This window comes from Schistocerca cancellata, chromosome 5 (assembly GCF_023864275.1).
Source record: "Schistocerca cancellata isolate TAMUIC-IGC-003103 chromosome 5, iqSchCanc2.1, whole genome shotgun sequence".
Classification (NCBI taxonomy): domain Eukaryota; kingdom Metazoa; phylum Arthropoda; class Insecta; order Orthoptera; family Acrididae; genus Schistocerca; species Schistocerca cancellata.
This window is the reverse complement of record NC_064630.1, coordinates 545,834,036-545,848,074: the sequence shown is the minus strand read 5'-3', so window position 1 is coordinate 545,848,074 and position 14,039 is coordinate 545,834,036. Positions and strand designations below refer to the sequence as shown.

Below are 14,039 nucleotides of genomic sequence, written 5' to 3'. Positions count from 1 at the left end.
GCACTCCACACACACACACACACACACACACACACACACACACACACACACACACACGGCTCTAGGTGACTAGAAATGTGAGGAAGTTACAAACATACTTAATGAAATGCATCGGAGTGAAGAAAACTTGTCGATTACAATTACGTGTCTGCGCAGCTCGCCTGTGGATGGGGTGCGCCATCTTCTGCCGGCGCAAGGACACGGGCTCGTTCTACACGCCGCGGCTGGACCTGAACGACATGGGCGTGGACCCGTACTTCCCGGACGGCACCTGGTGCCACAACGAGGCGGGTGTCAACTACTATTGCCAGCAGCACCACTGCCTGCCAGAGGTAAGCCGCACGTTGCCCACCCTGTTTCCCTCTACAATAAGTCTACCCACTGGTACAACTGAGACGTGGTACCAAGGAAGGCCGGATAGGGTTGCGATTGAGGATGGGGCCGTAATCAATTACTATTGGTTAGTTTATTTTTCAGTCACGTACACTTTATTTGGAAACAACAACAAATAAAAGGTGACAATAAATTAATAAGTGTTCCACAGCTGAATGCCTTAATGACAACAAATTCAAACTATTCCTCGGCTGAATGCCCCAATAGTGGTAATTTAAAACTGTTTCACAGCTGAAAGTCTGAATAGTAATATTAAAAACCAGTTAAACTACTTCAACCAGCAATTATAGTTATTAAAATATTTTTAAAAGAACAATCATCAAAATCTCACTGCTAGAATACAATTGTCTGATTAAAATTTTAAGACAAGTAACACTTACGGCTGAAGACCTTAACGACAACAAATTCAAACTACTTATCGGCTGACGGTTCCAATAGTAATATTTTAAAACTGTTTCAAGGCTGAAGGTCTGACTAGCAATCCTTTTAAGAACCAGTTAAACATCTTCGAAATTGTAATTACAGTCATAAAATATTTTTTTAAAAACAGTCATCAATCTGACCAAATCAAGGGGTGGGGGGGGGGGGGGGGGGCGTAGACAATAGCATCCAAGGATCGACCTGGGAAAGTTCCTCATAACTTCGCAAGCGATGAGACAGGCAGCCAAGCGTTGCATTCACTTCACGAGATGGTAACTCAGACTAGTGGTCTACCTAACGTGCGATGACCAATGCAACGATGGAATATCACAGAACTGGCGGTCAGCACTACGTACTATGTCTTCAGACTCCGGTGTTTAGAGAATCCGGAAGCAGAAGGGAACCACTACTACCAGAGTAGAAGAAAACAAAAAACACCACTCGGCCTACAAATCAAGGAAGCTGTCGATCTACATGCCTTACCGGACAGCAGCGGCAAGGCGAGGAAAAGTACACTGCTGTAACATACACTATGCTCCAGGGCAGGTAACTGGGGAGCTAGTGGCCACTAGGCAGGAAAAATACCACTGGTTGAACTTCACAAATAATAACACACAGAATGCAACAATTAATAATAAGAAGTGGAGGAAGGCTAATTACGTTTGCTTTCCCCAAACGCTCCACTCGCTGCTCTTCGTCTCGGTGACACCGCGGGCAGCAGCACCCGAGCAAATGGCGAGATCTCACAATGGTGGAGGTTTCACTACTTGAATTAAGGTCCACTCATCTTAAACTTCCTGGGTCCGGTTGACAATGAGGTTGTACCTCTCGCGACTACGGCCCTTCCATCCAGCAGTGCACGCGTGTCTTCAGTGGTCCTGGCGTATTCTCGCGCTACGCGGACCTGGCTGCTGGTCCGTCTCCATCCGAACTCCGACTCACACGACACGGAAACACCACAACGTCTCCCCAAAGGTAGTACAACCATTACTAAATACCAATAACCGCCGCTCCTGCCACTAGCGGACAGACAACGCTTGCAAACGGAGTGGCGCCAATGAACACAACAAGAAGACGACAGCCATAACTATACCAACTAAACGATGCCAACCTAGCAACCGCACCAACGCGAGCCGCAGCACGGCTCAACAATTAATTTACACCATTCTACTACAGTGTTGTCTTCCATAATGGGACCACATATGTAGCTCACCTCTGCGATGTCACTGTGGTGAACAGTGCATAACACTGAAGCTCAAACCAGCCTCGTCATATGCCGAGACGCTTACATCAACGCTCGCACGATGTCAAACAAATAACATGGAAACAGCTCCCTATTAGTCAAAATTAAATGGCTCTGAGCACTATGCGACTTAACTCCTGAGGTCATCAGTCGCCTAGAACTTAGAACTAATTAAACCTAACTAACCTAAGGACATCACACACATACATGCCCAAGGCAGGATTCGAACCTGCGATCGTAGCGGTCACGTGGTTCCAGACTGAAGCGCCTAGAACCGCACGGTCATACCGGCCGGCGGTTAAAATTAAATTTTCATTACTCAGACTGTTGATTCCCTCGTTACAACTAACGCTCTAGTGAATTTAATTTCTATTCAGGATGGACATTAATGAAACCGACGAACTGCAGGGATGGATTTATGACAGGAAATAGAGGAAGAAAGGGTCTATGAACATGTGTCTGGAAATGCATCGTTGCCACAGTAGATGGCGCTGGCGAATGGAAGTTCCTCTGACTTCGTATCGTATGTTCCTTTTGTGTTGTAGGCTGTGGGATTGACGCAGATACTGTAAGTAGCATAATGATCAGATATTCATGCCGGGAACAAGCTGAGTTGGTAATTCTTCAAGCTTTCCCGGCGATTCGTTTTTCATGTTGATTAATCGCGTTTCTGCCTGTTATTCGCGTCTTTCCTGCACGATATTGCAACTGCGTGACTCGCAGTCTTCTTCAGGTGCTGTCCGATACTGATTCCAGTGTGGAACGAGTCAGGTATTTATGTCTACGTTGTGCTAGGCGTTCCCACTGCGGTCCCCGCCGCGTCTGGCGCTCTGTCCGTGGTGTGCGCCGACCAATAGCAACGGCTGCAGCGTTTTCTTATAGCCGCGGCTGTTCCGAACGCTGTGCGCGTACTTTGTGGTTATTATTCGTTGTCAAGATAGCTGAACTAAGTTCTGAATGACGACCAAGCTGTGATAGACATTTTATCTTCCGATTGTCGTCATTTGAGTCCTTCTGTTGTGTACCGCAAACCTACTCACACCGACTTGTATCTGCAGGCCGGCAGTTGCCACCACCCGGCACAAAAAAATGATGTACTCAGAACACTGGTTCACCGGGCACGAACTCTGTCAGATCCGGATAATTTGGCGACGGAGATAGGACATCTACAATCCGCGTTCTACAAAAATGGGTACTCTTCTCGAGATCTTCAAAAGGCGCTGCGCTCTGTTTCCCCACTAGAGGTTCCTGAAGAGGTAGAAGAAGAAAGGCAAAAGGTTGCACATTTGCCATATGTTGGGCCGATATCTCCCAAAATCAGCAGAATTCTCCGCAAACATAACATTAAAAGCGTTTTCCGTCGACCCACCAAAATTAAGGCTCTGCTAGGGAGTGTGAAGGATGATCTGCGTCTACAGAAACCGGGAGTTTACCACATACCATGTGAATGTGGTATGGCATACATCGGCCAGACGACCAGCACTGTTGACATCAGGTGAAAAGAGCAGCAAAGTCACACCAGACTGTGACAGCCAACCAAGTCAGCGATTGCCGAGCATTGTTTAGAACACAATCATTGAATGAAGTATAATGACACCAAGATTTTAACACAAACATCGAGATACTGGGACAGCGTCATCAAAGAATATATTGAGATTAAGGTTGCGGAGAATCTCATTAACGCTCTTCTGAGTCTCGAGCGACAATTTGAACACAACCGGCCTGAACATAACACTGCAACCGCTCCTCGCGGGCAAGAATTCGGACGGAACGCCTAACACGACACATCACGGTAACAGAACGTCCTATATCACAGAAGGATTCGAATGACGACAGTCGGAAGATAAAACGTCTAGCACAGCTTGGACACCGTTCAGAACTCAATTCAGCTATCGTGAGAACGGATAATAACCACAAAGTACGCGCACAGCGTTCGGAACAGCCGTATCTAGAAGAAAACGCTGCAGCCGTTGCCACTGGTCGGTGCATACCACGCACAGAGCTCCAGACGCGGCGCGGACCGAAGAGGGAACGCCTAGCACAGCGTAGGCTTAAATACTGGACTCGTTCCACACTGGAATCAGTATCGGACAGCACCTGAAGAAGACTGCGAGTCACGCAGTTGGAATATAGTGAAGGAAACCGGATTAATCAACATGACAAGCTGAGTTGGTGTTTGTGTATGGCCAAGCAAATGGAAACCGTTGAGAGGCAACAACGGCTATACAAAAAAAGTATCCTCACGAACACCAATTACATCACACAACGTTTCAAGCACTTTTTAGGCGTTTGTGTGATAATGGGTCCTTTCAGACAGAAGTACCGTTAGGGGGGCGGCGGGCGGATTTGGAGGAACGGATTCCGCAGGATAGTGCGACGAACCCAGGCAAGAGCACTGCCAACATGGTACATGCCAAAGAGCGCTTATGTGTATCTTACATGAAAACCGCTACTATCCCTATCACCTGCAACTAGTGTAACGATTATCAGCGGCGGATATGCACCTACCGGAAGGATTTTGTGTATGGGTTTTGAACCAGACCATCACAGTCATCAGTCCTCTTTACCGACGAAGCAACCTTACCAGAACTAACACCATCAATCTGCATAATCTTCATCTGGGGGGCTACAGCCAATCCTCGAGGAGTGGTTGAGGTGTCTAGTCAGCTTCGATTCAATGTCAGTGTGGTGGTCAGGTATTCGTGGCGACCACATACTTGGAACGGTTATTGTTCCACTACGCCTCGACTGAGGAGCGTACCTGAACTTCCTGCGAAATACTGTGCCTGGGCTGCTTGAAAATACGCCTTTGGCAATACGACAGGTTATGTGGTTTCCGTACGATGGAGCACCACCACATTTCCACATTACCGTTCGCCGACATCTCGATAAGATCTTTCCCCGACGCTGGACAGAACTCGAAGGCCCTGTAGCATGGTCTGCTCGATCACCAGACTTAAACACCCTGGATTTTTACCTCTGGGGGCAACTGAAAAGCGTTGTGCATCCTGCATCAGATCGTGATGCGCAGATCCTTCGGTAGAGTGTTGACGACGCCTGTGACGCTATTCGGAGAGAGCCCAGAACGAGCGAAAGACTACAGCAACCCACGATGGGACCTGTGAACGCGTGTATTGCATCCCACGGAGGCCACTTTGAACATCTGTTGAGGTGTGGATGCGATGCAGCTATACAGGGTCGTCCATTGATCGTGACCGGGCCAAATATCTCACGAAATAAGCGTCAAACGAAAAAAACTACAAAGAACGAAACTTGTCTAGCTTGAAGGGGGAAACCAGATGGCGCTATGGTTTCCCCGCTAGATGGCGCAGCTATACGTCAAATGGATATTAACCGCGTTTTTTAAAATAGGAACCCCCATTTTTATTACATATTTGTGTAGTACGTAAAGAAATATGAATGTTTTACTTGGACCACTTTTTTCGCTTTGTGATAGATGGCACAGTAATAGGCACAAACATATGGCTCACAATTTTAGAGGAACATTTGGTAACAGGTAGGTTTTCTTATTAAAATACAGAACGTAGGTACGTTTGAACATTTTATTTCGGTTGTTCCAATGTGATACATGTACCTTTGTGAACTTATCATTTCTGAGAACGCATATTGTTACAGCGTGATTACCAGTAAAATCCACAATAATGCAATAAATGCTCAAAATAATGTCCATCAACCTCAATGCATTTGGAAATACGCGTAACGGCATTCCTCTCAACAGCGAGTAGTTCGCCTTCCGTAATGTTCGCACATGCATTGACAATACACTGACGCATGTTGTCAGGCGTTGTCGGTGGATCACGATAGCAAATATCCTTCAGCTTCCCCCACAGAAAGAAATTCAGGGGCGTCTGATTCGGTGAACGTGCGCGCTACGGTATGGTGCTTCGACGACCAATCCACCTGTCATGAAATATGCTATTCAATACCGCTTCAACGGCACGCGAGCTATGTGCCGGACATCCATCATGTTGGAAGTACATCGCCATTCTGTCATGCAGTGAAACATCTTGTAGTAACATTGGTAGAACATTACGTAGGAAATCAGCATACATTGCACCATTTAGATTGCTATCGATAAAATGGGGGCCAATTGTCCTTCCTCCCATAATTCCGCACCATACTTTAACCTGCCAAGGTTGCTGATGTTCCACTTGCCGCAGCCATCGGGGATTTTCCGTTGCCCAAAAGTGCATATTATGCCGGTTTACGTTACCGCTGTTGGTGAATCACGCTTCGTCGCTAAATAGAACGCGTGCAAAAAATCTGTCATCGTCCCGTAATTTCCCTTGTGCCCTGTGGCAGAACTGTACAAGACGTTCAAAGTCGTCGCCATGCAATTCGTGGTGCATAGAAAGATGGAACGGGTGCAATCGATGTTGATGTAGCATTCTCAACACCGACGTTTTTGAGATTTCCGATTCTCGCGCAGTTTGTCTGCTACTGATGTGCGGATTAGCCGCGACAGCAGCTAAAACACCTACTTGGGCATCATAATTTGTTGCAGGTCGTGGTTGACGTTTCACATGTGGCTGAACACGTCCTGTTTCCTTAAATAACGTAACTATCCGGCGAACTGTCCGGACACTTGGATGATGTCGTCCATGATACCGAGCAGCAGACATAGCACACGCCCGTTGGGCGTTTTGATCACAATAGCCATACATTAACACGATATCGACCTTTTCCGCAATTGGTAAATGATCCGTTTTAACACGGGTAATGTATCACGAAGCAAATATCTTCCGCACTGGCGGAATGTTACGTGATACCACGTACTTATACGTTTGTGACTATTACAGCGCCATCTATCACAAAGCGACAAAAGTGGTCCAACTAAAACATTCCTATTTCTTTACGTACGACACGAAAATGTAATGAAAATTGGGGGTTCCTATTTTTAAAAAACGCAGTTGATATCCGTTTGATCTATGGCAGCGCCATCTAGCGGGCCAACCATAGCGCCATCTGGTTTCCCCCTACAAGCCAGACGAGTTTCGTTCTTTGTCGTTTTTTCGTTTGATGCTTATTTCGAGAGATATTTGACCCAGTCGCTATCAATAGACTACCCTGTATAATGTGTTCCGGGACGATTTGTTGTTGTTGCAGCACACTTCCGGACACAGGTGCACAGGGCGTGTTATCCTACATTTCCAATTAGGAACCCGTCCCTGCAGTTTGTCGTATTTGTAATGTTCACCTTCTGTATAAATTTTTTGCATCTTTACATTCCTCCTTCAGTGAAAAGTTGGAGACTGTCGCCTAGAAGCACACGCAGCTGATGAGTTTAGCCAGAGTGGTGAAAGTGTGTGGTCAGGCAATCATCGTAGGCCGCACCACTCGCTCCTTTCGCCTCCATGATTTCTACCTCACCCTTTATGGTCATCCCATCCAGCTCATCCCCACCCTGAGATACCTTGGCCTCACCCTCGACCGACACCTCACCTGACCCCTCATCTCCCGACCATCCAGCAGAAAGCCCATTCCCACCTCCGCCTTCTGAAACTCCTGTCTGGCCGGACATGGGGATTGCATCCTTCTACCATCCTCCATACCTACAATTCCCTCATCCGTCCTAGCCGTCGTTATGCCAGCGTTGCCCCCACCCGCTTTTACAAGGCCCTCCAAATCCTTGAACACTATGCCCTCCGCCTTGCCTTCTGTATCCGCCTTCCTTCCCCCACACGGCTCTTGTATGAACTGATCCCCTTCCCCCACCTCCTCCTGTTCCTCCAACATCTCCACATCGTTTACATTGTCCGCAGGCTTGATGCCCCCCACCCTCTGGTTTCCTCCTTCCTCTCCACCCCCTCCCCCGCCCGTTGCCGCGCCTCTATCGCTGTATCCTTCCCTCTCTCCACCTCCACACCCTCCATCTCCTTCATCAGGGCAATTTCCAGCGCCTCTCCCTCCCGGATGACGAACTTAGCCGTGACATCTTCCCTTCCTTCCAATTGTAACCTGGCCTTGTTCCCCCCCCCCCTCCCCAGGGCCCCCTTTTTCCTCTACCCACCTTCTCCCAGAGCGGATTTTCCACCTTCCCCCCCCCCCTCACCCCCTGGGACCCTGCACCCCATACTTGCCTCTTTCCTTCCCACATCCCTCCCTACCTGGCCTCCCCCCCGGCCATCTCCCCCCTCTCTTCCCCTCCCTCCCTGCCTTCTTCCGGTCTCCCTCATCTCCTTGCGCCTGGAAGATCCTCCGTTTCGATCATTGTCAGTGTGCCACGTCAGTGTTGTGTTTAGTTTTGTTTCTCCTGTGCGTCAAGACGTGTGATTTTAATTGTGTACTGCCTTGAGGCTCGCTGTCAGTGTTTGTTATGTGCTACGCCATCTGTCGATACTTTTTATGCTCCAGTCCTACCGTGCCTTGTGTTCTTTTAATTGTCGCAGTGTGTGGCTTTTTGTGTGCGCTACTTTTAAACAGTTTTTATCTCCATTTTACAGTCGCCCCTGTCTTTGTCTATTGCCTTCCATGATGTTCCCCCTTTTTTATATCTATGTTCACCATATTTTCTCCTTCGTATATTTTTAAATGTCTTCTCTTGTTTGTTCAATGTCTTTCGGTTGAAGAGCAGCGCATATGCTGCTGCCAGCCCGCCTCGATGGGGAATTGAAATACTATAAAGAAAACAAAAAAAAAGTGTGTGGCCTCGGTGTTGCAGACGGGTCGTATGGGGAAGAGCCTGCCGCCCAGCGAGGACGTGCCGCTGCCGCAGAACGCGCCGCCCAAGCCGGGGCCCATCCCGGACGAGCTGCTGCGCTACCTGAGCGTGGGGCCGGACGGCAAGCCGCTGCTCACCACGCTGTCTCCAGGCTCCACCAAGCCGCCGCCCGACGAGGACTGGGCCGACCACGACTACCGCGAGCTGCCCGCCGGCGCCACGGGGCGCTGACTGCCGCCGCCACTCAGCGGCCGGGCGGGCGGCTCTCAAAAAGGAGGCTTTCGCAGCCATTGTCGGCGATGACAGAGATTAGTATCGCGTCATTCTTGTAGAAAATTCACACTGAACAATCCTCAGCTCGTGGCCTACTTGTCAGCATCGCTATATCTAGATGGCGAGGTCCCCCGTTCGTTTCTTGGGCCGGTCGAAGATTTTATTCCCTCGAGGACTTCGAGTTTGTGTTACCCCACCCATTTCATCTCGCCTTCAATGACGCTCAAGCCGCCCAAAATTGTGTCAAACAGATATAGACTTGCACCAGGAATCCGATCATCCCCAGATGGCGTCTCGCGGCCGATAACGTATACAATCATTTCATTACTGTTTTTTCAGATGAGATGTTTTGGCCTTCTTGCTGAGGCTCAGATGGTTCAAATGCCTCTCAGCACTATGGGACTTAACATCCGAGATCATCAGTCCTCCTTGCTGAGGCCTTTCTCTACATGCGCCTCTACATACATAACAAGTCACCTTAAGGTGCATGGTGAAGGGTGCCTTGTAGCACTGCTACTCGTTCCAGTTCCTGTTCAACTCGCTAATAACAATTATTATTTTTTTCAATGTATTAGCTTTCGAGCCGTTCCCGTTCATGAATTCCAATAGTAATGTCAATTATGACGATACGGATGTAAGGACAACACAACTCCCAGTCCCCAAGCGGAGGCCGGCCGGTGTGGCCGAGCGGTTCTAGGCACTTCAGTCTGGAACCGCGCGACCGCTACGGTCACAGCTTTGAATCCTGCTTCGGGCATGGATGTGTGTGATGTCCTTAGGTTAGTTAGGTTTAAGTAGTTCTAAGTTCTAGGGGATTGATGACCTCAGATGTTAAGTCCCATAGCGCTCAGAGCCATTTGAACCCAAGCGGAGAAAATCATGTCGTCCCCCCTCCGACAATTGCCTTTTGAATTCAAGGGGCACTTCCGCAATACTCGCGCGTTGATTTGGTAACAAATGATGCAACATGTCCGTGAACTGCTTGCATGTGTTCCTGTAGTCCGGCCTGCTGGGTTCTGAGACTCGAGCATTAAGCTTGCTTAAGCACGGGTTACACAAGTGTCTCATACGCGGTCTTCATTATGGATGAGCTACTCTTTCCTAATATCCTCCCAAAAACCGAAGTCGAGTATTGGCCTTCAGTACAGCCGACCTTACGTGCCTGTTCCATTTCATATCGCTTTGCAACGTGGCTCCTAGATATTTAATCGATGTGACAGCCAAGCAGTAAAACCCTGATATTGTATTCGAAGGCAACATGATCACTTTTCAAAATGGTTCAAATGGCTCTGAGCACTATGGGACTTAACATCTGAGGTCATCAGTCCCCTAGAACTTAGAACTACTTAAACCTAACTAACCTAAGGACATCACACACATCCATGCCCGAGGCAGGATTCGAACCTGCGACCGTAGCGGCCGCGCGGTTCCAGACTGTAGCGCATAGAACCGCATGATCACTTTTCCCTCTCGTCAGCAGTACTTGGCATTTTCCCACGTTAAGAGCAAGCTTCCATTTATGACATGGGGTAACTCTGTCCAAATCATCATGAGTCGTCCTGCAGTCAGCCATGACACTTTGCTGTACGCTATAGCGTCATCAGGGAACAGTCACAGATTGCCGCTCGCCCTGCCAGATTGTTTATGTGTATAGAGTCCAAGAACGGTCGTATCATACTTCGCTGGAGCACTGCTGACGATAACCTTGTCTCTGATGAACACTCCATTTCCAGACACTGACTGCACATTGTGCCGTAATGTGAAAAATCCGAGTACATGTTTGTTGCCATATAGATTATTCGCTATTCAGTGACTTTGCTATGATTGGTGAAAACATTCACCCGTGTACTATGGACTGGTTACTGAACAAAGCTGCAACATTGCCTCGACAGCTACCTTCTGCAGTAACCCACAACAGGACTTCACTCTCGAAGTTGATAGAAAGTTACTTTCAAGCCTGTACCCCCCACAAAAATACCAATAAAAAATTCCAAATTCACGTCTGGTACACCTCACAGCGTCTATAAGCATGTGAAAAATCTATTCTTAATTGTAATTACGACCAGAGTTATGTTTATTTATTTATTTATTTTTTGAAACGGGTGAATTTTTTTTCATCCGGAAACAGCTTCATACCTACTATGCCAGATCTCGAAAACTGTTGAACTTACAGGAATATTTTGGTTTTGAAGGTTACTAGGATCCTTTAGCTGCAACGGATCTTTCCAAAGTTGCATATTGTATTACGTTTGATACGTACAGGCCTTGCAAGACTTCTTTTCATTTTGTAAACATTTAATTCGTAGCAAATATTTGACTCGTAACAAGTATGAAGTCCTAATGTTCGAGCATGGTACGGACCTCTGTAGTGTCTCCAACATGCCGCGCCCCTCCTGTTCCACTACTCTCGTAAGGGATGTGAAACTAAACGTTACACGAATCTCCTACTATAACGGATTGCAGGAACAGTTCTTTGCGGACAGAAAGTGTGCGTGACCGCTACGGTCGCAGGTTGGAATCCTGCCTCGGGCATGGATGTGTGTGATGTCCTTAGGTTAGTTAGGTCTAAGTAGTTCTAAGTTCTAGGTGACTGATGACCTCAGCAGTTAAGTCCCATAGTGCTCAGAGCCATTTGAACCATTTTTGAACAGAAAGTGCCTACACAGTGAGAACGGACAATGAAAGACCCCCACTGATGTATTGCTAACAGGACAGTCAAGCCCGCTAGCTGTCAGATGCCAAATAGTTTACACCGAACTATAGAGTGGTGTGCAAACAAGAAGGCGGGTCGTAAGGTAATGTGCGTTAGCAAGGAGCGATGTACCACGTGGCGCTAAAGCCAAAAGCTTCATTCCGCTTCAACTGTCAGTGTTCCTTTCGTGGCGTGCGTTGAACATTGTGCACTGGTGTTCTTGTCTGTTTAGGTACGATGAGGATGTTTAGCCATTGTTGTGTTCATTATGGACGACGTAAATGACCCATGACAAGTACTGCGGTTCCAAGCAATGGCGATAATTCTCCGAGCATATAAAATTTTCTAGAGAGCATGAGAAACAGAAACAGTTGCCCAGTGTGTCACTTACGTCAGAGTAGTAAGTTACTAGGATTGCCAACGGCTGGAGTGTGTGCTCTGGACAGAGATAGAGAACACACTGGTGGCACCACAAAACGCAGGATTTTTTCATAAATACCTTTAGGGTGCCTGAAAATCACAGGCGTACAGAAAAATGGCACAAATCAGTGAACAGAGCATCTCTTCAAGTTTAGATTTGTAATATGTGCTGTGGAGTAGTTACACTAGGGGGTAAGGGCGTCAAAACGTGCAGGCAAGTCATCCGCTCTGTAATGTCGCATCGAATTAGTTCACGCCTGTAGATGGGCTACAAAACGAACAGATCTGCAAAGCGGGCTGCTGCCAACATGAGCGCAGGAATACTGACTTCTGCTGCGTCACAATCTGTACTCACAAGTGAGTTATAAATTTGTGGATATGCCGTATCCACTGATATGTGTCCATTTTCTGTTTGTCTTGACGTTTTCGCTCAGAAGTCTTCTGAAACCATAAGAGCAACCCTGTATTCGCTATCTCGCTCTGTGCAAAACGTGTCATGTACGTGCCTTCTTACTCGCACGAAGTACAGTGTCTGGGATGTGTTTGTTCGTGACGCCTTGTTTGTGAATATCGGGAAGATCATCTGACGGAAAAGTTTTAAACCATTCATATTTTCCAGCGATCACCAAATATATTTGAAGATCGACGAAAGGTAAAAAATGTTCAAATGTGTGTGAATTTCTAAACGACCAAATTGTTGAGGTAATCGGTCCCTAGACTTACACACTACTTAAACTAACTTATGCTAAGGACAAACACACACACCCGTGCCCGAGGGAGGACTCGAACCTCCGGCGGGAGGGGGCCGCGCAATCCGTGAACCGTGAAATGGCGCCTCCAACCGCTCGGCCACTCCGCGCGGTGACGAAAGGTCAACCAGACCCGTTACGGACGACTGGAGTGAACGAAATTAGATGCAAGTGTAATGAAATGTACACTGTAAAAGAATACTTAAAAATTAAAAGAATATTTAAAATAGCGTGAATGACAGGTGCACCTCAAGCTAATTAGCATGTCGACTGTAGCAGTGTATAGAGAAACATGTGGTCGGTATATAGGCTTTGCTAATACTCGTGTAAGCACAATATCAGTGTAAACGAAAAGCTAGACGGTCCGTTGAAATACGTAAACGCACGAACAGTTTCAGTTATGACAATGACGACTTTGAACTAATGGCGGCATGGCTACCTAGCTCCAGTGCTGCGATTACACTAATGGCATATGTAAAGGTCAGCATAAACACAAACAAGGCGACGGTCATATCCCACCCTCCAACCTCTTGTATCCCAATGAGCGATTGCTCCAGTCACGGTAACGTTGTTCAACAGCTGCTCATCAATATATGAGGTGGTAAACACGTGTAACATTATCCTTTAATTAATGACTGCGCCTCACTCTGAAGCCAGTTCACATAACAACAGGAATGCCAAAACGTCGAGTCTGAATATTCTACAAGAATGACGCGGAACTAGTAACCAAGAACATTTGGCATCATACTCTTTATTATGTTCCTAACTGTGTACGATGATCCAAAGCAGGACAAATAGAAGCTGCTGAAAAAATTTGTGGCTAGTCTCGCATTGCAGCTACCATTAATAGACACGCTAAAAGTAGAGTTCTGTGTAATTACCAATATCACAAATCAGATTGTAGTTGATCTCAAATGAACTCTGTCTTGACGAAAACATACAATGTAGACACACATCATTCCACTACATCTTTGTTTGAGAGATGCTATGCTAACTAATACTGTGTATATCTTTAGACGTGTTGAGCACATGATATGGTCGGAAAGACAACAAATACTGGAAGAACAACGACTATATCAGTAGCTGTAGATTGAGGACCATTGTTCTGGAGTTACATTTAATTTTGTTTCTAGGTTCAGATACTTTTCGTATTTCATCTGGTTATAT

General features: G+C 47.0%; 1 protein-coding gene across 1 annotated transcript in view; it reads left to right on the top strand.

The window, feature by feature from the left end:
• Positions 1-8,969, top strand: part of LOC126188671 (A disintegrin and metalloproteinase with thrombospondin motifs adt-2-like) — a 204,890-nt gene extending 195,921 nt beyond the window's left edge. The window contains exons 16-17 of the mRNA XM_049930276.1: positions 157-332; positions 8,739-8,969. Of these exons, the coding sequence (XP_049786233.1) occupies positions 157-332; positions 8,739-8,969 (407 nt within the window). The remainder of the gene's footprint in view (positions 1-156; positions 333-8,738) is intronic.
• The last annotated feature ends 5,070 nt before the right edge of the window (positions 8,970-14,039 follow it).